The 27,982-nt window shown below is 41.9% G+C and overlaps 1 protein-coding gene across 1 annotated transcript; it reads left to right on the forward strand.

Annotated features, from left to right (window-relative positions):
• The first annotated feature begins 8,351 nt into the window (after window positions 1-8,351).
• Window positions 8,352-27,785, forward strand: LOC138853830 (multiple inositol polyphosphate phosphatase 1-like). The gene is made up of 12 exons (XM_070093042.1): window positions 8,352-8,507; window positions 9,269-9,456; window positions 10,754-10,888; window positions 13,322-13,500; window positions 14,043-14,159; window positions 22,328-22,472; window positions 22,765-22,865; window positions 23,273-23,382; window positions 24,111-24,180; window positions 24,603-24,745; window positions 26,374-26,537; window positions 27,179-27,785. The coding sequence occupies exons 1-11, from the start codon at window positions 8,446-8,448 to the stop codon at window positions 26,522-26,524; spliced, it is 1,401 nt and encodes a 466-aa protein (XP_069949143.1). The 5' UTR covers window positions 8,352-8,445; the 3' UTR covers window positions 26,525-26,537; window positions 27,179-27,785.
• The last annotated feature ends 197 nt before the right edge of the window (window positions 27,786-27,982 follow it).

Genomic DNA, 27,982 nt, shown 5'->3' on the forward strand with positions numbered 1-27,982 from the left:
CTCTTCCCCGATCTTAATGACTTTGCATCAGACAGGGTTAAATTCGAGAAGCCAGTTGCTGGACCAGGTGTCCAGTCTGTCCAGGTCTCTTTGAAGTCCTGCCTGATCCTCATCTGATTTAATTTTCCTCATTAACTTCACATTTTCTGCAAACAGGGACACTTCTGAGTCTAACCCTTCCATCATGTCATTCACATATACCAAAAATAGCACTGGTCCTAGGACCGACCCCTGTGGGACCCTGCTCGTCACAGGTGCCCACTGTGATACCTCATCACATACCATGACTTGTTGTTTCCTCCCTGTCAGGTATTCTCTGATCCATTGAAGTGCCCTTTCTGTTATATGCGCCTAATCCTCTAACTTCTGCACTAATCTCTTGTGAGGAACTGTGTCAAAGGCCTTCTTGCAGTCCAAGAAGATGCAATCAACCCACCCCTCTCTCTCGTATCTTACTTCTGTTACTTTATCATAAAACTCCAGGTTTGTGACACAGGATTTGCCTTCCATGAATCCGTGCTGGTTGGCGTTTATACTCTTGTTCCATTCCAGGTGCTTCACCACTCTCCTGATAATTTTCTCCATAACTTTGCATACTATACACGTCAGTGACACAGGTCTTTAGTTTAGTGCCTCTTTTCTGTCTCCTTTTTTAAAAATGGGAACTACATTTGCCGTCTTCCATACCTCAGGTAGTTGCCCTGTTTCAAGGGATGTGTTGAAGATTGTGGTAAGTGGCACACACAGCATATCCGCTCCCTCTCTAAGGAGCCACAGGGAGATGTTGTCCAGCCCCATTGCCTTTGAGGTATCAATGTCCCTTAGCAGCTTCTTCACCTCCTCAGTTGTATGTATGTCATCCAACACTTGGTAAATTCCTTGCTGGTGTCCCCCTCTGTTCTGACCCCCCAGAGGCCTTCCTGGCTCCACCGTAAATACTTCCTTAAATCTCATGTTGAGCTCCTCACATACCTCTTGATCGTTTCTTGTGAGTTCCCCACCTTCTTTCCTCAGCCTGATCACCTGGTCTTTGACCGTTGTCTTCCTCCTAATGTGGCTATACAGCAGTTCTGGGTCAGACTTGACTTTCGATGCTATGTCGTTTTCGTACTGTCGCTGGGCCTCCCTCCTTATCTGTGCATACTCGTTTCTGGCTCTTCGACTAATCTCCTTGTTTTCCTGGGTCCTTTGCCTCCAGTACCTTTTCCATTCTTTGGTGCACTTAGTTTTTGCCTTCCTACACCTTCGGGTAAACCAAGGACTCGTTTTGGTCTTCCCATTATTTCTATTGCCCTTGGGAACAAACCTTTCCGCTGCCTCCTTGCATTTTGTTGTTACATATTCCATGATCTCGTTTACTGACTTTCCTACCAGTTCTCTGTCCCACTGAACCTCTTGCAGGAAGTTCCTCATATCCGTGTAGTCCCCCCTTTTATAGTTTGGCTTTACCCATTCAATCCTGTTACCCTCTCCACTTGTAACTCTACCATATATTCAAAACTCAGAACCATGTGATCGCTAGCTCCATGGGGCCTCTCGTAAGTGATGTCCTCAATGTCTGAACTGCTCAGGGTGAACACAAGGTCCAGTCTTGCTGGCTTATCCTCCCCTCTCTCTCTGGTAGTGTCCCTGGCATGTTGATGTATGAGGTTTTCCAGTACCACATCCATCATCTTGGCTCTCCATGTTTCGGGACCCCCATGTGGCTCTAAGTTTTCCCAGTCGATCTCCTATTACCAGTAACTTTCCTATGCTCGAGTGAGCTCATCTTGCCACCTCAGCCAGTGTGTCCACCAACGCTCTGTTGTTTTCTTCGTGCTCTTCTCTTGGCCTCCTGCAGTTCTGTGGTGGGTTATACATCACTGCAATGACTACTTTATGTTCCCCAGACTGAATTGTACCTACTATGTAGTCCCTTTCTCCAATCACGTCAATGCCTTCCATTTCCTCAAATCCCCATCGGTTTTTTATGAGCAGTGCAACCCCTCCTCCCCCTCTACTTCTTCTATCTTTCCTCATGATCTGATATCCCGGTGGGAAGATTGCGTCTGTTATTGTCTCAGAGAGTTTCGTTTCTGTGACTGCTATGATGTCTGGGGATTTCTCGCTGATTCTTTCGTGCTACTCATATTTATTCGTTATTCCGTCTGCATTTGTATACCAAACCTTCAGCTTCTTTTCTATCACTGTGGTCCTGGGAGAATATTGGGGTTGGGGGAGTGGGAGCCCTGGTGGTAGCCTATAGGGGGCTGTGGTGTGGGTGGGGTTTGTGATGAAGGGGGTGGGGTCAGAATGCCCATAGGGGGGAGCTGTAGGGGTGAGGTTTGTGATGTGGGGGTTGGTGGCAGAGGGAACAGCGTGTAGGTATTGGTTTAGATTGCTCAGTTGCGTTGGGGTTGTCGCGGCGCGAGTCCTTCTGCGGGAGTTTCTGCGTGTGTGTGCGCGCACACGTACTTGGGGGGGGGATGGGGGGATGTTTCTCAAGACTCCCAGGTACACATAAGTACATTTATCATAGTGTAAATTACCTAGGATAACCCCCCAAAAATCAAAGTGACTTATTTCCCTTGGCTTCCTCGAACATGCTTCACCCATTACGTTACGTTACTCCCAACAATTCACCATTTTTTTTTTTCACCGAAAGATTTTCCTAACTATCAGATGTCACCTACTCACTTTGAGAGAGCATGCTCTAATTATCGTACCTACTTGAGTGCTGATATCTCCCTGGACTCTCTGATTGCTGAGACATGAGGCTACATCATTCACATAGTAACAGCCACTATTTCTTCGCATCGTCATTCCTGTCATCTCGTAATATTATAAACTTTTATCCCGTCGGCTTACACCACCTTCATAATGCGTCATCCTGACACATCCCTCTCTCATCGTTATCCCGTCATTCTAACACCTGCCTCATCCTTATCCCGTTACTAATACCTCCCTCATCCTTAGCCCATCAGATGAACACCTCCATCGTCCTTAACCAGTCATGTGGATAGAGTGTGCAGGTGTGGGTAGGATGTGTGGCTGTGGGTAGAGTATATGTTCATGTGCGGACAAGTGAGACAGACAAGCCAGTTTCTCAGGAAATCCCCACTCTTATTTCCTCTGGGCAAGAATATTTGTTTACTCCATTTCTTTCCTAATTTACAACTAAACATTTGTACCTGTTACCATCTTCATATATTTATAAAAATAATTTCCCAAGGAAGTTTTATATTCTAAACTATGTATTAGCAAACAATAAACTTAAACAAGGAAGTCGTGCATAAGAACAAGCGAACGAAAGTTCACTTCTAAACTTAACAGCAAAGACGATTTAAAGAATCCTTAGCATCTTTACAAGCAAATCTTATTGCTCCTCTTCCCGTCCTGGAAGGTACCTTGATGTCGGTGAAGGCCCCTTGATCATGGAAATTGCAACTACCAACCTCTCTTTCTTGGCCCAAACATAATCACTTTGACTCACGAAATCGTAATGTCACGATTGCAAACAAACCATACCACTTCCCTATTCTCAGACGCTGTATAATATCGCTTCTCTTAACACATAAGAGCACCTTTGTTTTGCGTGATAAATTAAGATAAAACAAGATTATGGAGAACTGAAGTTAAAATTATCTGTCATTGTTTACGACAATGATGGAGTACAGGTGGTACTGACAGTGATTTACTCGTCAGAAAACAACACAATCTCTTGTCAGGGGTGTTAATTAGATGATGACTCGTTCAGTGGTCAGACATCCGCTGGTCTGCCCCCAGCTGGGTTTAAAAAAGATGATAAAAAAAGATCACTACAAAGTAGTGTTTTTACGATGAGATGATACCCTTGCAGGTACAGATTATCTTCATCTACGATGGCAATCACACCTAAAAGTTGCACGTATTTCTGAGAGGAATAATGTGTTGCATCATAATTAACGATAATTATAGATAATCTTATATAATTATAAATTTTTTATATAATTATTTACATTATACAGGATTTTATATAATGTTTTACACGAATATACATAATTTTGTACACATTTAAGACCATTTGTGTACAAGTTTGGGCTGGTCCAGCTTTCTAAATTTCAATGGTTTGTACACTGAGACATATTGATTTTAGTGTACATACACTGAGAATTTACTTCAATCCCTATTTTAGGAATTAAAGTATTAATAACTGGCGGTGACCAGGTTGCAGCCATAATGACCCTCGCATAGTCAATAGATTTTAAACCCATTTAACCAACCAGCATTCTAAGACAAATAACAGTATCATTTCTTGTGTTAATTTCTCCTCCTAAAGCTAGAAAATAACATGAATAACGTTATTTTATAATATTTTGTGTAGGCTTTCGTAGATGATAATAATCTTCGAAAATATAAACAAAGAGATTAAACAGATTCTAAAGAGTATTTGTGAAAAATCTGTCAAAAATCAAGAAATACATCAGTCCGCCTAAATTTGCTGCACAGAACTTCAGTAGACAGTATTCAAGACACGGGTGCTGAGGAAGCTTACGTTGTACCGATATTTCGTCCTGTGCAGAGCTGTATCACAGAGATGTGTATACTTGCCTTAGGAGTAAAAGCGCCGGCTCAGCTGGTCAACCAGGCTGCTACTGCCGGTCCCATCGCAAACCAACGTACGAACCACAGCCCGGCTGGTCAGGTACTGACTTTAGGTGTCTGTCCAGCTCGCTCTTGAAGACAACCTAGGGCCTGTTAGTTAATTTTAACATCACGACTGTTACAATGGCCACCTCACTCGCTTCCTAGAACAACTCTTACTTTTTTTACTACAGTATTTTTCTAAATCTCTGCCGTATTCTTTTATTGCGTGTGCATGTATATGTATGCATACATACGTGGTAGAAGATAATATTGAAACGGGGTCAAAGAGTAATTTACTCCGTTCTCCGGGACAAAATAATGATAGTAATTCATGCTAAGCACTAAAACCACGTAGGTTATTCAGCGCAAAACATGGTAGAGGCTTGATCCTCCGTTTGCTTCCGATGTGTACTCGCCTAGTTCTCTGGGGTTGAAGAATAAGATGTTTTCATTTGAATTATTAACCCAGGATAACCCATGGAAGCCACTCCAGCATATTTATATTTGGGGGTGCTTTGTTTCTCTTCTCCAGGATGTAAGCTACAATAGACGGCTAGGGCACAATACTTACTTATTACTATGTGTATAGGGGTAAGATTCTCCAAAAAAGTTACATTGCGTGTGTCGAGATCGTCTCTGTAGCCTTCGGATATATGTATATATATGTATATATATATATATATATATATATATATATGTGTGTGTGTGTGTGTGTGTGTGTGTGTGTGTGTGTGTGTGTGTGTGTGTGTGTGTGTGTGTGTGTGTGTGTGTGTGTGTGTGTGTGTGTGTGTGTGTATACAGGATGGTGGATGAATTTGGCAGGATATGTAAAAGAAGAAAATTAAAAGTGAATATAGGAAAAAGTAAGGTTACGAAGATAACAAAAAGATTAGGTGACGAAAGACTGGATATCAGATTGGAGGGAGAGAGTATGGAGGAGGTGAATGTATTCAGATATTTAGTACTGGACTTGTCAGCAGATGGGTCTATGAAAGATGAGGTGAATCACAGAATTGATTAGGAGAAAAGGGTGAGTGGTGTACTTAGGAGTCTGTGGAGACAAAGAACTTTGTCCATGGATGCAAAAAGGGAAATGTATGAGAGTATAGGTGTACCAACACTCTTGTATGGGTGTGAAGCATGGGTGATGAATGTTGCAACGGGGAGAAGGCTGGAGGCAGTGGAGATGTCATGTCTGATTTCAATGCGTGGTGTGAATATAATGTACAGAATTCATAGATTGGAAATTAGGAGAAGGTGTGGGATTACCAAAACTATTATCCAAAGGACTGGGGAGGGGTTGTTGAGGTGGTTCGGACATGTAGAGAGAATGGAACAAAACAGAATGACTTCGAGAGTGTATAAATCTGTAGTGGAGGGAAGGCAGGGTAGGGATCTGCCAAGGAAGGGTTGGGAGGAGGGGGTAAAGGAGGTTTTGTGTACGAGGGGGTTGGACTTCCAGCAAGCGTGCTTGAGTGTATTTGATAGGAGTGAATGGAGACAAATGGTTTCTAATACTTGACGTGCTGTTGGAGTGTGAGCAAAGTAACATTTACGAAGGGATTCAGGGAAACCGGCAGGCCGGACTTGAGTCCTGGAGATGGGAAGTACAGTGCCTGCACTCTGAAGGAGGGGTGTTAATGTTGCAGTTTAAAAACTGTAGTGTAAAGCACCCTTCTGGCAAGACAGTGATGGAGTGAATGATGGTGAAAGTTTTTCTTTTTCGGGCCACCCTACCTTGGTGGGAATCGGCCGATGTGTATAAATAAATAAATAAATAAATAAATATATATACATATATATATATATATATATATATATATATATATATATATATATATATATATATATATATATATATATATATATATATTATTTATATATAAGCAATAAAATCACAGCAAACAGGTGATATCACAATGTGCAGAACAACCGCTGTGAAAAAAATAGTTAAATTCCAAGCGCTTTCGTGATTTCTCACGAGTTATAGTTCCTTGCATGCAAAACAATGGTTGAACGAAATACAACAGATTCGCTTGTACTATTTCATGACATATTCTAAGTTAGTTTCTGAATCTTCTACTTGAATGCATTTGAAAGACACAACATGACCTACGCAGACTTGAATACGTCAGAACTCGCTTGAACACTTTGTGAATTGGAATGGTGAGAAAATTATCATGAAGGAAGAACTCCAGGTATGCTGATGTTTCGAATCATCTAATGCTACATCCAACACCATAATTAATAACACCAGGTTTAAGTATCTCTCAAGTTCTGGCTGTTAAACTTAAAATGCCAAAACCCGGCCATCATATAAACTGCATATCCACTACCAAGTTTCCCATTCTTACATGACCACCATCGCCGCCGCCGCTGCCGCTGCCGCCGCCGCCGCCGCCATCGCCGCAGCCTCTGCTGCTGCCACTGCCGCCGCCGCCGCCGCTGCTGCTGCTGCTGCTGCTGCTGCTGCTGCTTTTGCTGCTGCTGCTGCTGCTGCTGCTGCTGCTGCTGCTGCTGCTGCTGCTGCTGCTGCTGCTACCGCTATTACTACTACTACTACTACTACTACTACTACTAATAATAATAATAATAATAATAATACTGCTACTACAACTACTACTACATCTCAAGTCAAAAGTGACCACTGCTTCCACGTTCATGAAATTAAATTACACGTATCTAGCTATCCCTGCCTTCACTTACGTGACCATCATTGTTACTACCACTACCTCTCACCACTATCGTTCACGTTCTTATACAAGTCTCCTGTTTCATATTTCTGTGTTAGACTGATAGTCCCTGATTGGAGAAACGTCTCTTATTTAAGGATACCCAGGTGTTGCGCATGTGTCTTAATCGCCACAATAGGAAAACTTTCCCTGTTCCCGGAATAGAACTCGTTCTCTTACAGTCCGCCTCCCACCTTGCCCCCACCGTCCCTGGGTGACACGATAATAGATAGCAACTGCTGTAATCATTTACCATACTGCGGCAGGCCAGGACTCGACCCCACTACACATTGTCCCGCCTCAAGAGGCCAAATATTATACATATCACCCTACCATCTGAGCCATCGATCCTACAAACAACATGAGCCTAGCGCACTAGACTTGCTACATGTTGCGAGGACACTCGTAGTAGATGTATGCTCAAAGATTAATTTCAGCTTCCTCCTGTTTGAATACCAGCCTCAACAAGCAGTCTATTCAAACAGGAGGAGGCTGAAATTAATCCTTGAGCATACATCTGCCACGAGTGTCCCTCGCAACATGAAACTAAGTCTAGTGCGCTAGGCTCATGTTGTTTCTAGGATCGATGGCTCAGTTGGTAGGGTGACATGTATAATGTTTGGCCTCTTGAGGCGGGACAATGTGTAGTGGGGTCGAATCCTGGCCTGCCGCAATATGGTAAATTATATATATATATATATATATATATATATATATATATATATATATATATATATATATATATATATATATATATATATATATATATATATATATATATATATATATATATATATATATAGAGAGAGAGAGAGAGAGAGAGAGAGAGAGAGAGAGAGATTCAGAAAAATCTACTTTATACTTAGAGCATTATATAGCCATGCAGGTACCTCAGGTATGTCAGTTGCATTAAGAAACATGTAAAGGTTAAGGGACACAGAATGAGGTGTGGCAGACCTCAAATTTTCACAGCAAACAAAGATGAAGGGAGGATACATATGGATGAGTCACCGGGCCGACGGGCTAGTGGATGGGTGAGCGGGTGGACAGGCGAGTGGATGGGTGTATTGGCGGGTGGATTGAAGGTTATATATACGAGAAACGCTGAATGGAAACCTCAGACGCTTACCAGCATTCCACGGCTCAACAACCTATCGTCTGCTTTCCACAGTAAGTTCTAACATTCTCAACTCTCGCCTCCAAGAGAGGAGGAGGACCTTGATGCTGGCGAAGGTTTCTTAATACAAGGAACTACATATACGCTGCCCATCCTCAAATCAAACCTGTTTACCTCCCATTTCTCAGGCATTGTAAAATCTATACTAGGTATCGCCTCCCCATGAATATAATAATAATAACCCTCGTCTGATATATAATATATATACCCGTCTTTACATATGGCATCACTTAAAATAGTAACACAACTTTCCTTCAGAATATAAATAACTGATTAATGAAAAGACCTGGTCAAGGGCATCAGTGTTGGACTGCAGTGCTGCATAGCAACGAGCTGTGCAGGGGTGAGTTGCAGACTCTCCAGAGCGGCATCCCTTTATTAGGAAGGTGTCTTGAAGCTAATGAACAGCTTTTGATCCAGTGAACTGAAGGTCCCTTTCCTTTCCCCAGAGTCAACCTGATTAACTCTAGGAGCACTATATATGACCCTTTCGAGTTTAGCTCTTCCCACCGAATACATATAATAATAACCATCCAGAATGGGGACACCATGGAAGTTGCTTCACCCATATCCTTCACAGGCCTAGAATGGGCTGATACCTTTTCCAGGTAAACTCCAGGTAATACGTCTTCTGCAGTGTTCCTCCTCTTATGTTCTTATGAATACAAAAATGAGCCTGCTGGCCCATGTTAGACAGGTCCTATTCACTCACCCCTGTTTATGTGCTAGTACACAATTACACCTTGTCTTCCAGGATGGGGCATCGTACCTACCTTCTCCTGGTGGTGCTGGTGATGGCCGCTCTCGAGCCGCTCGTCCAGGGTCAGAGAGCAGAAAACTACTGCTTTACAGATGACCCTGACCCCTACGTCAAGTTCTCCACCAAGACTGCTTACACCTTGGCTAGAGGAAATTTTACCCATGATGACCTTGTTCCTCAAGGTCAGTAGGTGGTGTATCTAACTTTTTCTGAGTATCTGCAACAACGCCTAGCTGATCAGTAACAATGTTTGGTGTAGCTGTAGTGTTCAGTGAAACTCTTTAACAGTGTTTGATATAGGTATGATAGTGTTTAGTGTAGCTGTACGTGGTGCAAGAGCACCTGAGGACCCGTCACAACTGGCATTCCTGAAGGACAGTTTCGAGAAACTTAGAAACTCAGGACACTAGACATTACTCGGAGCCTTTGTTTTATAAATGGAATCTTGCCATCTCATGAGTGCGTTGATCTTTACTTTTTTTTTTACTGGTTGAACGGGAAAGCCAGCGACAGAGCTCAGTCATATGAATATCAGCTCCGCTGAGCAGGTTATTTTGACTAACCCGGGTGAGAGATTTTTTTTTTTTAGGTTATTTTGACTAACCCGGGTGAGCCTATTAATTTATGTGCCTATTAATTTATGTGCCTATTACTTTATGTGCCTATTTATGTGCCTATTAATTTGTGCCTATTAATTTATGTGCCTATTTATGTGCCTATTTATGTGCCTATTAATTTATGTGCCTATTTATGTGCCTATTAATTTATAGGCACATAAATTAATTTGGGGTACACAAGGAAGCTTTAGTATACAGCAGATGTGATTGTTGTGGTCGGAGCAGCGTCTGATGCAGCTGTGTACGTGAGTAAATAAAACATCAGGTGTTGTTACCTAAATATTGTTGAACGGAATAATACAAGATGCTACAAAGGCTAGGAAATACTGGGTAGCACTTGTGGCGCAATTGATAGCGTCCTCAGCTAACGGACTGACAGATCGGGGATCAATCCCTGCACGAGTGAAACGTTGGACATGTTTCCTTACACTTGCTGCCTCTTTCCACCTAGTAGCAAGTAGGTACCTGGGTGTTAGTCGATTGTTGTGGGTCGTACCCTGAGGGTAAGAAGATTAAAGGAACCCCAATGAAAATAAGACTGGCAATCCCAGATGACGAACGAACTTTGCTGGGTGGCTAACCCTCCGGGTTAAAAAACCGTACCGGGAACTACTTCCCATCAAATCTTCAGTCATCCTCGGGTTACCAGAAATCTGAACCAAAGAGAGCAAGCAGTTTCCAAGTGTCCGTAATAAACCTAGTTAAGTAACTTTGCATAAAGACATACTATAAGGAAAAAAAAAGACCAAAAGTCATAAAAGAAAATAATTTAGGATGCTTTTGCCAGAAACATAAGTGAGTCTGTAAGATAAATGCCGGGTTTATTTTTTATATTTTGTTTTCTTATTTAAATGTGAGGCAGGGTGTGAGGCTCGGCAGGCTTGGCACATGGTGAGGCATGGCACTCGCTACCCATCCGAAGATGAAACCGCTGCCCTCATTGTCCTCCTACCCATGCTTCAAGCTCGCACCCTCGTCGCTCACCAGGAGGGTGAAGGTTAGTGTCTCAGAACAACAAGGATGGTCTAGCCATCATAATAGCCGATATTGGTATCTCAATCCCAATAAGGCAGTTGTAAACAATTCAGGGATTGTAACTGAAGACTGAGTGGACCAGCGGTGAAAGCATTGGCTTCCTGGTTTTGAAAGTGGCTTACCATGGGCTCAAACTCTGTAAGTTCCCTGATATATGTCGTATTTTGGAAATACGATTTGACCTTCATTACCTACATAGTGTGCAAGTATGTGAACGTTAAAATCAATAAAATTACAAAACGTATTTAAAACATGTCATACAGGAGTATTATAATCAAATCTTATTCTCTTTCAGAGGTACACAAAGGTCAATTTTAACAAAACATTTGATATAATTAATTTAAACTACATTATATACTTCGAAAAATATCTAAAATATTGCTTCCTTTAAAATCAGGAAGGTAATTTTTTCATTAAATTCCTTAAATGTATTAATATTAATATGCATCTCTACGAATTAGAATAAAATATACACATGTACAGAAAGAAACTCAACACTTATGTACGTCCAGAGAGTAATACACTTACACATGTCCAGACAAAATCCCTACACACATCCAGAGAGAAACTGTACCCAGACACACATCCAGAGAGAAACTGTACCCAGACACACATCCAGAGAGAAACTGTACCCAGACACACATCCAGAGAGAAACTGTACCCAGACACACATCCGAAGAGAAACTGTACCCAGACACACATCCAGAGAGAAACTGTACCCAGACACACATCCAGAGAGAAACTGTACCCAGACACACATCCGGAGAGAAACTGTACCCAGACACACATCCAGAGAGAAACTGTACCCAGACACACATCCAGAGAGAAACTGTACCCAGACACACATCCGGAGAGAAACTGTACCCAGACACACATCCAGAGAGAAACTATACCCAGACACACATCCAGAGAGAAACTGTACCCAGACACACATCCAGAGAGAAACTATACCCAGACACACATCCGAAGAGAAACTGTACCCAGACACACATCCAGAGAGAAACTGTACCCAGACACACATCCGGAGAGAAACTGTACCCAGACACACATCCGAAGAGAAACTGTACCCAGACACACATCCGAAGAGAAACTGTACCCAGACACACATCCGAAGAGAAACTGTACCCAGACACACATCCGGAGAGAAACTGTACCCAGACACACATCCAGAGAGAAACTGTACCCAGACACACATCCAGAGAGAAACTGTACCCAGACACACATCCAGAGAGAAACTGTACCCAGACACACATCCGAAGAGAAACTGTACCCAGACACACATCCGGAGAGAAACTGTACCCAGACACACATCCGAAGAGAAACTGTACCCAGACACACATCCAGAGAGAAACTGTACCCAGACACACATCCGAAGAGAAACTGTACCCAGACACACATCCAGAGAGAAACTGTACCCAGACACACATCCGAAGAGAAACTGTACCCAGACACACATCCGAAGAGAAACTGTACCCAGACACACATCCAGAGAGAAACTGTACCCAGACACACATCCGAAGAGAAACTGTACCCAGACACACATCCGAAGAGAAACTGTACCCAGACACACATCCAGAGAGAAACTGTACCCAGACACACATCCGAAGAGAAACTGTACCCAGACACACATCCGAAGAGAAACTGTACCCAGACACACATCCGAAGAGAAACTGTACCCAGACACACATCCGAAGAGAAACTGTACCCAGACACACATCCAGAGAGAAACCCTTACACATATTCAGGAAGAAACCCTACACACGGCCAAAGATAAGTTTTACTCTTATAAACATTCAGAGAAAAATCTTACCTAGACAAAAAAAAAATCTTATTCTTACAAACGTCCAGAGGGAAATCTTACACACGTCCAGAGAGACACTTTACACGGGAGCAGAAAGAAAAATTATACTTATAAACGTCCCTAAGAGAAAAATTATACTTGTACAGGTTCCTAGGAGAAACCCTACTTTCACACACGTCTAGAGGTAAACCTTGCACAAGTACAGAGAGAGAAATTCCACTTGCACATGCCAGAGGAAAACCTAACACACATATCTGAGGGAATTTAACATTTGTACATGACCAGAAAAAACATCGTAACTACATTTGTGCAGAGAGAGAAAATCAGTCTAAAAATAAAAGAACGTTGTGTTTATTATTGTTATTATTATATTTATGTGAAGACCTAAGTTTTGTGTGAATCAGTCTGAGGATGTTGTTTACAAATGTGTGAGCGAGAGAAAGCTGTCAGAATGGAGCTCTGTGTGGAATTGTATAACGAACGGAATACTTAGAGGAGGTCATACTTGCTCCCATGTTGGATAGCGTAAATGGTATTTGGTAGCAGATGGTATCTGGTCTTGAGGTGGTGAGTTACAGAGCCACTCCCCACCAGGAGAGTTGTGTGAGGGAGACTTGAAGCTACTGAAGAACTGGGGTCTGGGTGGCCTCAATATGAGCTGGTCGTGGGTGCTCTCACCTCAGGGACACCTCGACTTAGAGGGCCTCTCCACCAGGTACAAGAAGGCTATCCCGCAACTCCTAGATCAACCCTTCACGAAGGAGTCCTTCAAGGTAAGCTGTCAAGTTGACACAGTACCTGACCCACTCTATTAAAACCTCATTCAGTGTCACCTGTTTTCAGAAACCCAGTTAATAATGATATTTAATTACTTTCAACTGAAACCCATACAATTAATGACTTAATTCAGTAATAGTAATGCAGTTAAAACACAATGCAGCTGCATATATTATCTGCAGACAATAACAATTAAGAAAAAATCTAACTTAATTCAGAGTTAAAATAAGTAGGCGGTAATGATATTTTAATTGACATGATTTATTTATAGAGTATATTTAGTGATGTGAATGTTAAATCAAGTGATGATCCGCTCTCAGGAGCAGGTGGTCACGTGACCATGATCTTCCGCTGACTCATCTGTCCACTCCACATAAAATTGATAACATTTTAACGATCACTACAACGTGGTTTCCTAGTGTAAAACGCACATTCATCTTTAATGCATAGAAAATTATTGCAGTGTTAAGAATATCTTTATGTATTGACAATCAACTTATGAGTTTACGAAATCACTTCTTTTTTATGTCTTCGTTAGTTCCGACACACAGCCACTCAGAGGACGGAGGCGAGTGCGCGATCCTACGCTCAAGGACTCTTCGGCAACAGTGAAGTCTACATGCCCTCTCCTCTCAACCCAGACCCTCTCATCAGGGTAAGTGGGAACTTCAAATTCAAATTCAAATTCAAACTTTATTCTCTATAAGTATTACAATGCTGAGTTTACAGAATTTGGTTATTGTGTGGTTTACATGTAGTAAAATAATAATTAGTTGGGTCGTCTGAACGGCTAATTTATTGTGCTCCCCCAAGCTCATTCTGTGAGTGGTAACGCAAAAAAAAAAAATAATACAGAAGTCATAATGGGTGTTTATCAGACCTCACTAGGCATAGTTAAATCACAAAAATTATATTAGTCATTTCATATATTACAATTTCTTCATAAAGCTGATGTACGCATAGCTGACTGTGATATTGCTAAGATTATTTGATGTAGATTTAAGTAGGACATCAATTAATATTAAACAGTGTAGGACTTAATACACCACCTTGAGAAGTGCCAAATTTATTTCCTTGGTTTCACTTTTGTAGCCCTGAAAAAAAGGAGCAGATTTTCTGTTAGTGATACCCAATCATCCACTATATTCGTTGTAGCAAATTCATACAAAATAGTTTCCTTATTTGCAACATCGAAAGAGTTTTTAATATCGAGAAGTATCTAGTATTTGTGCTTTTTGTCCCCATGTACAGTAAAAAATATCGTGACACAATTTGGTAGAATTTGCCTTGTGTGGAACCATTAATATTGGGAGACACGTCTTCTTTAACTGTGTACAGTAACCTGTTAAGTACCATCCTCTCAAAGGCTTTTCACACACAGCTAGTCAGGGCGGAAAATATCGAGTTGTTTAAGTTTGGGTATTGATTGATTAGATTTAGGTAAGGGTATTGAGCTATGAAGGTAACTCGTATCGTTCTAACAGAAAGTTACCACTGGACCACCAGACACTCCTTGGTTCACTGTCCCGGGGTCCACTACTCTCCCTTTTACACTTCCTCCACTACAACACTGCTGCTTGTTCTACCTGGGCTTGGATAAACTCCTGACTGCTTTGAATCACTTAACTACTCTCTACCACTTTTTGATCTGAATGACTTTCAAGGGTTTAGCGCATTACAAAAAATAAATACGCCTATGCAACGATCCTCTCTCTACTAGAAAGTGACCCTTTCGCTTTTTTTGGGGGGGAATCTAATCATCCCTCCCCCAGTTTTTTTCCCCGGACTTTGATTACTCTCTTTGCATCTTTCGTAGAGGGTATGTTAAGGGTATAATGCAGCCCTCGCCCTGCATACACACAACATGGAATATATATATAAGCTGATCGTGGGATTTTGAGACCAATAAATTCCCACATCCTCCTGCTGGCAAAAGTGACGTTTAAGTCTAAATCAGATCTGCCTCCCACAGACGTGTACTTTCCACTTGATTCCTCTCTCAACCTGCGGGGCGAGAGGACGCTTTCCGAGACTACCACATTTTGCCACCTGGTGGTGAGTTGAGTACTTGGATACCAAAATGGCGGAACGTACAGGACAGAGGGTAAATACTGTCTGCATTGAGCTGGTTCGTGGCACATTAAGTGGCGCTACGATGAACGTCCTTCTCCCGGGCATCATAAGAGATGCATATGATATTCCCAATGAGGAATTGTATGGCGTCACTCTGAATGGTTTGACAAGAATTTTCGTGAAATTTGTATGAGCCGGCTTCTACACAAGAATCGTCGAGAATTACCAGGAACACCACGTGAGTGTGAATTCAGTGGTGGAAGTTGTTTTACATGACGTCTCTAAGTACTTCACGTGGGTGAAGGTACAAAATGTACCCTTCGAGGCTACGGCATATAGTCTACAGGAGTTTTTCAGCAGTTATGGGACAGTGCATTCTGCAACCATGGGAGTGTGGTGGGATGGTCCGTATGAAGGGCTGCCGGAGGGTTCTTACAACCTCAAAATGTCTTTAACAAGGCCTATACCATCCTACGTTACGATGACCGGTTATAGGACACAGGTTTTTGTGTACTATGCTGGTCAGAGGAAAACATGTCGTTTGTGTAGCTCCTATGAGCACATGGCAGCCCAGTGTCCTCGGAGGCAGGCTCCACGAGTTCTGGGGCCTCCATTTGTGATTCAGTAGACGTGTAATTTGGTGCCTGACTCGGGTGCTTCGGGAGGACGGAGGCCTGACCTCTGGAGCGAAGAGGTCGAAGAGGTCGAAAGGGAGGTGGCGGCGGCAGAGACGTGTGTCACTCTCCCAGGGGTGTCGGGGGAGACGAAGGTGACACCTGAGGAGTCTTTAGTTAAGGAAGCTTTGACCCAGGATGGTTTATTGGCGGATGTGACCAAGGATTTTTTGGATGGGAAGGAGTCCTGTGCAGAAGGCGTCTTCAGTTTATGTGAGGACGGAGCACAGGAGGGACAACAAAATGGGGAAAGAGCCTTGAGTAAGGAAGAACTGGAGCGTGTGGTGGACGTGGAGATACACCAGGAGGATTCGCCTGATGGTGATATGTGTGTAAGCGGAAGTTCTAGGAAAAGAACTGCAGCGTCAGAGATAGACGAGGTCATCACCCCGGGGCAGAGGCCGGGGAAGAAATCATGGGCAGCGGTGGTGGAGCCATTGGCTCATAGTGGTAGAGGCGCGCCTGAGTTGCACAGTGGGAGAGGGAGGGGGGAGGTGACTGTACAGGAAAAAACGAGTGAAAAAGCAGGTACACGTAATGTGAAAAGTGCAGTGAGTAAATCCCAGCAGCATAGGGGAAAGCTGCCCCTCCTATAACTTTCAGATGTGTCACACTTAATGTTAATGGCCTTAAGACAGAGGTCAAGAAAGTTTGGTTGGTGTGGTTTTTACGGAGGTTTGATGTCGACATTTGTTTTTTGCAAGAGCATAATCACAGGGCTGGATGTGAGTTGAGGTTGAAAGGATATCAGATGTATGTTAGCAGTGGCTTGCAATTGAAGGGTGGGGTAGCAGTAGCGGTAAAGGAGACCAGCCCCTTGCGTGTCATGGGTTGGGAAGAGGGGGGGGTAGGAGGGTAGTGAGGGTGGATGGTGTCTGGGGTGAGAGTTGGGCTAGTTTTGTAGGTGTTTACATGCCAGCAACTAGCAATACCAGGGTAAAAGTAGATTTTGTCAGGGAGGTCTTGCTGTATCACTTGAGAGGTTTGCCTGCTATAACAGTAATAGGAGGTGATTGGAATTGTGTGATACGGAGTGGTAATGTTGAACCGAGAGGGGCGGGTTGCGTGTTGAGTGTTCTGAGGGGTATATTGCAGGATGTTGGGGTTGTTGACGTGGTGGGGAGGGGGGGATACCTAGTGGAGCATACGTTCGTCTGTAGGGGATATGAGGCGAGATTGGACAGAATCTATGTTAAGCAGGGTATAGATGTGGTGAGGGTGAGAGCCTTCGATGTTGGGTTTTCTGATCACAGGGCGGTGATTGCAGATCTGATGTGGTTAGTTTAATATGTTTATTATGCACCCCATACCCATCCTGTGGGCGGTAGTCAAAAGATTACAGAGGTACATAATTGGTCCAGGGACTGGACTCCAAAGTTTTGATAGCTGAGCAAGTTACAGAGGTAATGAACTCACAATTTACAAAGGTAATGAACTCACAATTTACAAAGGTAATGAACTCCAGGTAGGTCTGGTCGCAATCATGACAAGTTACAAAGGTATTTACAGATTACAGAGGTACGTAATGGGTCCAGGGACTGGGCCCCCAAAGTTTTGATAGCTGAACTAGGTACAAAGGTAATGAGCTCACAAGTTACAAAGGTAATGAATTCTGTAAGAATGGTTACTTACGTTTATACATGGCTACAATCATGAACAAATTATAGTGTAATGAGCAATGATGTGGGATGGAGTAGTGCATATTTATGGCTTCTTAAGGAGGAGGGGGAGGGGCCTTTTTCAGTGATTGGTGGTTGCATTTTTGGGAGGCTAGGGATAGGGAGATAGATCTGTTAGATTGGTGGGAAATGCAGGCCAAGCCTCAGAAAGCAAATTTTTTTAAGGTTAGGGGACGAGAAGAGGCGAGGTGGCATTATGGGTTGCAAAATTATCTGGAGGGACAGTTGCAAGACTATTATGATGGGGAAGGTGGTAGGAGGGATGACATGGATAATCTTCCGAGTAGAATAGCTGAATTACACAATGATAGGTTTGATGCTATCAGGGTTAGGGCGGGGTTAGACTATCTATTGTGGGGTGATAAGTCGTCCGGGTTTATTTTACATAAATTTCGAGAACGTCAGATGGCAATCACCGTATTACAATTGGAAATAAGCCCTGGGGTGGGAGGGTACCTAGAGGGTCAGGTCCTATCCAACAGAGAAAGTATGAGTCTCTATGCTGATAGTTGGTTTAGGGAGAAATGGAGTAGGAGGGAGGGGGGTTCCTAGGAGGGAATTTTTGGAGGAGGGTTCCATAGTGTTTTAAGTGAGCAGGATAGAGTGGGGTTGGAGGGTGGTATAAGTGAAGTTGAGGTGGAAGAGGCAGCTTTAGGGATGAGTACCGGAAAAACACTGGGGATAGACGGTATACCAAATGATTTTTATAGAGCACATTTGGGGTGTATTAGGCAATGCTTTGTTGGGGTACTGAATCATATGTTAACTAGTGGGAAGTTGGGCAAATCACAAAGTACGGGTGTCATAGTTTTGGCGCCAAAGCAGAGGGGGAGGGGAAGAGTTTTGAGTGCTTATCGAGCAATATCTCTGATGTGCACAGATTACAAGGTTTTTGTGAAAATCTTAGGCAATAGAATGAAGAAGGTCATGGGGTCGGTGATACATGGGGGACAGTTTGGAATTCCGGGGAGGAGTATGCGGGTAGGTCACGGACTTATTAGGGATTTCCTCGAGGGTAGTAGTGAGGGAGGTATTCTAGGTCAAGATTGGGAGAATGCATATGATTATGTGGATAGGGATTTTTTGATTGAGAGTATGGTAAGAATGGGTTTTGGAGGGAGGGTGGTGGGATGGGTGAGGACATTGTATGCTGATGCATCAATGAGAGTACAGGTAAATGGTAGGTTGGGTAGTCCTGTAAGCATGGGGAGAGGTTTGAGGCAGGAGTGTCTGCTCTCCCAAATACTCTTTGCATGTATGCAGAATCCTTTCTATGTGCTTGTTGATGGTGGGACGGGAGGGATGGGGGAGAGTGGAGGATTTTATGGGAATATTGTGGGTTATGTAGATGATACAACTGGTTTACTTAATGAGATAGAAGATTTAAGTAAGGTGGGAAGGGTATATGAGATTTTTGGGAAGGGTACATGAGATTTTTGGGAAGGCTACTTGGATGAGAGTTAATAAGCAGAAATCACGGTTGCTGGAGGTAGGCGCTTGCGTAGGCGGGACCTTGGGGGAGGAGTTTGGCTGGATAACTGTAGAAAGGCTCAAAATTTGTGGGATTTTGTATTTGGCAGATGCACAGGAGAGCAGGAGGGTTAATTCAGAAATGGTAATGGACAGAGCTTTGAGTAGGCTTAGGAGTTTCTGGGCCGGGGACGTAACCTTGCATCAAAGGGTTGTGGTGGTAAATACGCTGATTTATAGTAAAGTGTGGGGAGTGGTGGAAATTTATCCCTTACGAAGTCAGGATATTATGGAATTACAAAGGAGAGTATTACGGTATGTGTGGGGTTTTTGGGAGGGCGTGGTTGGGCAAAGATGTGGTAATGACTGCGGTAAGACAGGGAGGATTGGGATTGATGGCATTGGGATCTAGGGTGAAGGAGCTGTATGTTAAGCAGAGGTATATTCGGGCAGGGGGGGGGGAAGGGGTCTTCGAGTGGGGAAGGTGATGGGGGATGTCTGCAAATGGTGGAGTGGCAGGGACTTAGTGGAGCATGAAGATATGTTGAGGATTATGATAAAGATTCGCAATGTTAAAAAACTCAAGGTAAAACGGTTGGGAGTGGGTCGTCCTAAGGAATTACTGCAGGGGATGGTAGTGTATCCCACATATGATTGGCGAGTGATATGGGTGGAATTTAGTAAACTAATAATGCAGGCAAGAGTGAGGGAATTAGTATATAGATTTCTTATGGGGACTTTGGCATCGAAAGAGGTGCTAAGACAAATGGGTTTTGTGTGAGAGGCGTCATGCGGTTTTTGTGGGGAAGTTGAAACTGTTTTTCATGTAGTATATTTTTGTTCTGCTTTGGAGGTGGTAAGATTGTGGTTGAAGAGAGTTTTCCTTTTATTGGGGGGAGGTTAGATATCACCCCTTAGAGCTTTAATGTTAGATATGAGAGGGGTGCCCAACGAGGTGGGGAGGGCGATCAGATACGTAATAGTTGATTACTTGTATGTCTCTTGGGGGATGAGGGTGGTGGAGGGAAACATTAGGATAAAAGCATTGGCTGCGTGTTTTTATAGAACAGTGTGTAGGAACAAACAATTATATGGGGGACGGTGGGTTACTAGTTTTCTGGAGGGATATCATGGACTTACTGTTGCGCGTTTACTCCGCTTGGTGTCCAGGTGAGGAGGCAAGTGGTTGGTCTCTTCAGTGGTGTGTCCTATTGGAGTGATTGGATGCCTGAATGGGGAAGGTTGACTGGTTTTCAAGGTGTTTGATGTGGGTAATGTTTTTTGCAGGGAGCCGTCGGCAGGTTGTGTGCCGGATATCGAGTGTATGGGTTTATTGTGGTGTATGTCAAGGGATGGTAAGGCATAGTCCTTTTGTCTGGTGTGCATCTGTCCTTGGACGGTGCTGGAAGACTCCTCGTTTTTCTAGAGGTTTGCTCTAGGTATCGGGGTATTAAGTGTAAGTTTCTTTTGTGAGGTGTGACATGAATGTACATGACTTTGTATAGCTCTGCACTTATGGCTGCTTATTGCATTGTGTGCAGACCTATAATTGTCATAGTTTCGATTATGGTGTGTAACTAGTCCTAGGGTATGAAGGTAGACTGGTTCAATTTGGTTTAGGATGGTTTAGTAGGCCGGTGGGCCTACAAAACTGTGAGGATGTGGTACCATGATTGGCATATTTGATACTCTGTTTGTATGCATGTAAATCTGTGTAGAGGTATGTTGCCTAGGGATACCTGTGTGTTACATGCAATATTTTGGGAGTACCTGCGGAAGAAGGGTGAACCAATGTATAAAGGCTCCGGGGTATGTAGACATTATGAATTTTGTAAAACCACAGTGTTAAAGGTTGTATGTGATTTTCTGTTTTTTCTTTTATCGTTATAAGAACCTTTTTGTATAGGGAGTTATATTCATATGTATACGTGGAGGATACACTGTGGTTTATATATTTGCATCTGGTGATAATTTTATCCTTGTCATACTTTTTTTTTTTTTTTTTAACGTATAATTAAAGGGGTACAGTATGAACTCTGTACGAAAATATATAAGTTATTTATGGGGTTTATATATACCCTTCTATTTGTATGGTAGGTCATATCATTTATTGAATGTTACCCGTCAACATTAACTTTGTGTGTTGATAAGCGATTGGAAGGTTGTGGTGGTCACGGATATGGCCCTGTTGGCTTTTTTTTTTTTTTTTTTTTTTTTTTTTTTTTTTAATCTTAGTGCATGTAGAAGTGTTTGTGGGGAACCAATGTTTTGGGTATAGTTCTATTGGTGGATGTAATATGTATTTGGTGTCAAGTCAATTTGTGCATTATTTCATGTATACCCAGTCTTTTCTGTGCGCGCACATGTGCACATACACGTGTGTATATGCATGTGTGTGTGTGTATATAATATATATATATATATATAAATATATATATATATATATATATAAATATATATATATATATAAACATACATAATTATAGGACTTACTCCTACATGTTTTATAATGACTCCGCCTGTTTGTTTGGGAGTCGGTATGTTTTTTCCATAAACTGGTTTGGTTTATTCAGAAGTATTTTGTAATACCAAAGTGTTAAAATGTATTGTGTTTTTTGAGTGTGTACTGACATTGTCTGCCACGGTCTTTTGATCTGTTAATTGTCGGCTTGTGATTTTTCTTTTTATGTATTGTGTATATGTTTTTCTTAAATACAATATAAAAAAAAAAAACTTTCCACTAGACTCTTACTCTCTCCTCGCTATGATCTTTGCTTTTTAATACCTTTTACAGGTCCACTTTCCCTGAGCCCGAACATTAATGCCAAATAAAAAAGATAAAATCACTGAAATTTATCAACATTAAGTTAATAGGAAGAGGTGTCACCATAGGCTGCAACTCCCTGAGTCACATCCTGTACTTACAGTTCTTCGAGGTGTGCAACAACTACCAGACGCAGGTAGTGAACAACCCAGAGGCAACGCGAGAGAAACAACTGTATCAGAAGGGAGAGAAGATGGCTGCCGTTGTCGCCAGAGTCTCTCGACGCCTAGGCGTCACTCTCGCCTTCAGTAAGATAACCTGAGTTGCAATTATCGACCCTTTCATCCCCCCCTCTTTCTGTCTGTCTGTCTCTCTTTCCCTTTCATTCTTTCATTCCCCATCCTAACTGTTTCCTTAATATTCATTTGTATTTTTGTTCGTCTCTGCATTAAATATCCGCCGAATTCCATCTATATAGCTGAGGTCTTTAGCAAAATAAACTCTCCTTGATTCACCTCAGCCGAAAAGTTCTTATGTATGTGCCTAATCGACCGTATCCAATTTGTTTAGTAGTTGTAAACATAATGGAGCCGTTTTCAGAGGACTTGGAGGTGTTGTACAACGCCTGTCGTTACTCCAAGGCCTGGGACCCTCCTGCTGCTGCTGCCTGGTGTGTGGCCTTCACACCTGACGACCTCAAGGTAGGTATCTCTCTCTCTCTCTCTCTCTCTCTCTCTCTCTCTCTCTCTCTCTCTCTCTCTCTCTCTCTCTCTCTCTCTCTCTCTCTCTCTCTCTCTCTCTCTCTCTCTCTCTCTCTCTCTCTGTTGTGCCTCTTGCCACTTCAGGAATATCTCTCACTTGAACTCGCACATTCACTCACTGTAAATAAAAAAAAGATTTAACACTTTCAATATTGAGCACGGTTTTCACACAACGAAGTGCGTAAATCTCTGTACATGCACTGAGGTTTTCTGCAGTCCTAATTTCATGGATTAAATTATTGGTGGTAAGCAACCTTAATGACCCTTGTGTAATCGGTAAACTCTATACCTGACAAAACAACGGCAGACAGCATGAAACTAATTTTCACGCCACCTTTCTTACACAGGTGATGGAGTACTGGGAAGACCTTCATTATTATTACACCAATGGTTATGGTCACCCCATCATCAACAAGATGGCGTGTCCTCCTATGCAGGACCTCATTCAGCACTTCAGGTAGTGTACTACTCCATGCTCCTGCAACTCAGTGCAAGAGTACATAGGTTATATACATCGTGAATGTCTGTGTATATATGCAGAGAACCTATTTCATCCCTACTTAAGAATTAAAATTATTACCTGGCAGCCCCTTATGCTGTTGCTGTTGCAGCATTAACAGGAGGTGACTTTAAATGCGCAAATCTTAAGAACTTAAAACATAATAAAAAATATTAACAGCCACAGTCATAAAAACAAAAGTAAAATATCTGCTGTTGTTTTAGGCTTTAAACATTGTATTTAAAATGTTGTTTTCTGAATTCCTGTTCCTTTTAGTTAATTCTCCAATTGTGCTGACATAGAATTTCCCTTCATTGCTCACAGTGAAGAGCCACATGGATATAACATTTTACATTTTATATATTCGTGATGTAGTTTTGAAGATACCTAACTGGTTTTTAACTTTAAATTATGTGACCTTTCTTTTACTGTATTTTATTTTTGTTCGGATTTGTTGGAGTAATTAAGTTAGGGACCATTCATGTACATTTTTTTTGTAGGTGGCTTCTCGTGGTAAAAAATTACGTCGTAAAGGAGGAAATTGTAACATGAACTACCGCATGTAAGTTACTGTAATGGGTTTCAGAGAGGCGATGATGTGTCTGATTCACTTTCCAGTTTGTAATCTATAATGTTTTTTTATCAGTTCATACGATACATTTTAAGCATTTACTAATATATTTCAGCGCCGTGGTAGAGGGCCGGGGAGGTCCCAGCGGGGTCTTCTACTTTACACACATGGACGCTGTGATTCCTGTAAGTCTCCTGTTTACTTTACCTTGGCTTACCTTAATATTGCTTTTTACAGGCAGTTTTACTCCGTCGTGAGTCTCATAGCAATTTATTTTTTGTAAATGAAGTAATTCACTTGGAAATATTTTTGTAATGCTGTCTCTGTATCGTTATAGTATCCATGCATCTCTGTATTGTAGTTTGTATCCCTGTAAAATTTGTTTCATCAGTGAGAAGACCAACGCATTGAAAATAGTCATAGTTCTAAAAGGGTTAAGTTCTAAGTGATTTACACTTTTTAGTATATAAGCCCTGTATCTTTTTTTTTTGGGGGGGGGGGAAGGGAAGTTATGTAATGCCCTCTGCTAGCACTATTTATTTATTTGTTACAATAGACCTTGAGCATCCCAGAATTTTCCCGTGACTGTATCAATTTTCTCTCACAGGTGATGACCCGCCTGGGACTATATAAAGACTCCGCCCCTCTCACTCATGACCATGAGGACCCAGAACGTCTGTGGCGCACCTCCTCACACGGCATCTTCGCCACAAACCTGGCCTTCACCCTCTCATCCTGCGGCGCCGGCGAGTAAGTTGCTTGTTCCCACGCACTGACACAGTCGCCTCTCTCAAAGCTTCACTCACGTCCTCTAGCTGCCAGTAAACATACTTCGAAATCACTTCTCGGGACACCCTGTCTTTACAGATGTGGACCTTAAACGACGTCATTTTTTATTTAAACCCTAGCCAGTACCTTGTAAAGTCGCGTATTGGCGCCCCCTTCCCTGGACCTTGTGTTCCTCTCCGCGACCAGAACTCCTGAGCCTCTATCTGCCTAGCGAATGGGTACTATCCCTTCCACTCACGAACCTTCTCGCCTGCCTATTCTTCCACTATCCCCAATTCCCCGCTCACCCCATAGGGGTCTTACCTATTCTCTCTTATTCTTATTCTTACTTCTCGGGACTTGTGTTTTGCAGGCGAATGCGCTCTGTTTCAAGAAGTATTTAACCAGACTGGGTTATTCAGCATAACGTAATTACCATTGTCTGTAAAAACAATCATTGAGTTTATGCAACTTTTCATTTGCTGAGGCAACGTTTGTGCTTAATGGCGAGTTTTAAGCCAAGAAGTTTGGTATAGCAACTGGAAATCCTCTCTCGCCAGTCCTTAGCAATTTGTACATGGAATATTTAGAAAGAAGACTGTTTAACAGAATCCTTCCCGATAAAACTAATTAGTACACATATGTTGATGATGTTTTATGCCTAAAGCCCAGGAATATAGATAAAAATCATTTACTTTTTTAAATAAATAGCCTAGCACTTTCCATAAAGTTTACTGTTGGAACAAAATAACTCATTGACTTTTAAGACGCATTAATTATTAAGGGAAACCATGAGTTTATATTAAAATATATATGTATACTAAACTAACAAATAACTGCTCCCAAGTGCACCATTATTCTTCACATCATAACAGTTAAACTTTTTGTATTCTCACCAATGTTTTTGAGAGTTCTGCGTATCTGTATCTCAGAGTTCATAGATGAAGAAATTTTGAAGATTTACGAAATATCAAATGATTTAAAATGCCAGAAATTGCCAGAAATACATTTTACAATTCGGAGAAGGACAAACAAACATATTCATCCAAGAATATGTTGCTTCTCCCTTAACATGAAAACCTTCTTGATATACCAAATACAACTTTGATATATCAAAGTTGAATTTAAAAATTTTGATACAGTAAAAGTAAACTTGATTAAGAGTTCCCTCCAAAAAAAAAAAAAAAATGCTGACGGCTACGTCTGTAAGATTCCCTGTAAAAAAAAAAAAATACAATAAAATTTATTACGGTCAAAGTAGAAGAAGCCTCGTACTAAGATTACAACATAAATATAGCATTAAAACTTGACAAGAGTCTAATGCTCTGTTTATTCATGGGAGAGATTTTACCACTCAATTGATTTTCAGTTTTGTGGTACATAGCCACCACGGGCGTATTTGTTTTTCCATCAAAGTTGTTAATTACACAATCTATCAGTTTTCGTGTAGCACTTTAATAGAAAACAAAACTTACCGTGGTGGGGATTTTAAATATTTTCCGTAAATATGCAAAACAATGAGAGCTTATTATTGTACAGTTTCAGAGCTTCACTTCCTTCACAGTGTCTTTTACTTTCCATAAAATAATTCCTTATTCCGCCTCAACCAGGTGGTGGGTGAGTCTTGCGATGAGCGAGCAGGTGGTGGCACTAGGTGGGTGTGCCAGCCCCTTGGGATGTACGTGGGAAGAGTTCATAGCCACCTACGGTAACCAGCAGCAGTGTGATTTGGATGCCGTCTGTAACAACAATTCTGTTTGAAGATCCTCGGCAGGTGGGTATCAGGTGGTGGTGGTGGAGGTGTTGGTGAGCGTGGTGATCATGTTAGTGGTAGTGGAGGTGTTGGTGAGCGTGGTGATCATGTTAGTGGTAGTGGAGGTGTTGGTGAGCGTGGTGATCATGCTAGTGGTAGTGGAGGTGTTGGGAGTGGTGATTATGCTAGTGGTAGTGGAGGTGTTGGTGGGGGTAGTGATCATGTTAGTGGTAACTACAGTGGGAATATTCATAAGGTTGGTGATGGTAGTGACAGTGGTGATGGGAGCGGAGATGATGGTAATAGTGGTGATCAGTAATAAGCTGTAATACAGTGGTTAGAAAAAATCACATCAAACCATCATCCGGTTCGCTCGCAATATAATAAAAATCTAGGATGAACCGAAAAGTCTAGTTTAATCTCCGTTTTGTGGCTTAGTTGTTAGTAGTGATAGGGATGGTATAAGTAATGATGACGGTAGTACTGATAGTGGAGATAGTGATATTAATAGTATAGTAGTGATACATATGCTATCTGCTAAAATGTACTTGTGCGAATTCGGGAGGCTGGTGTCGTGTGTACATTCGCCAAATCATGAAAGACACAGAGTTGTTCAAAGAGTAAATAATGGTGTGTAGCTGACCAAGTCATTCTTCCTACAGCCAAGCTGAGGTGTTGTGAGCGACGGAGCCTCCTGCCAGCCCTCTCTGTACGAATAGCCATCCTCTTCACCTGGAATACCTGGACAACAAACTTCTTTCCCTAAATACCAGTGCACACAACATCTTAACCTGGAATACTTGGATAGCAAACTTCTTCACTTAAAATACTAGGGAAGACAACATCTTCGCCTGGAACACCTGAACAGCAAATATCTTGACCAAGAGAGTCAGAATATGTGTTCAACAAATTTTTCAACTAGAAAGATATTTACAAGTCATATCTTAAGGAATTCATGAGATATAACAAAAAATAAATTTAAAAACAAAACAGGCATAACATTAAAAAATTTTGCCCTTATTTTTTAAACTTCAGACTACCAAAAACATTCTGTGGAACAAGAGAATGAGTGGTGTGTTTAATTTCCTTGGTGATCCAGAAGAGTAAGTCATTAAATCGCCAAAGTGGCATCTATACAGTTCAATAACAATCCAAAACTGTTATTATGTTACATTAACTTTGGAATATGTGAAGCCGATCATAGCAGTTATCCTCATGTTAGCGATCGGAAATCAATTTGATTAATAAATTAGACAAATTGGCACCTGACACACATCCCAGTTATTACCTGAGCCTTTTTTTTTAGACATGACATTACGAAAAATAAGAGGACATTCCTAGGTCATTACAGGGCAAACTTGGAGGAAGAAATAACTCAAAAAAAAATTTCGAGTAATAAATATAGGAAAACACGGTCAGTGCATTGAACGGTAACATATTTACAAATAATCACAAGGAAATATGTT

The sequence above is a fragment of the Cherax quadricarinatus genome, chromosome 41, assembly GCF_038502225.1.
Source record: "Cherax quadricarinatus isolate ZL_2023a chromosome 41, ASM3850222v1, whole genome shotgun sequence".
Lineage (NCBI taxonomy): Eukaryota > Metazoa > Arthropoda > Malacostraca > Decapoda > Parastacidae > Cherax > Cherax quadricarinatus.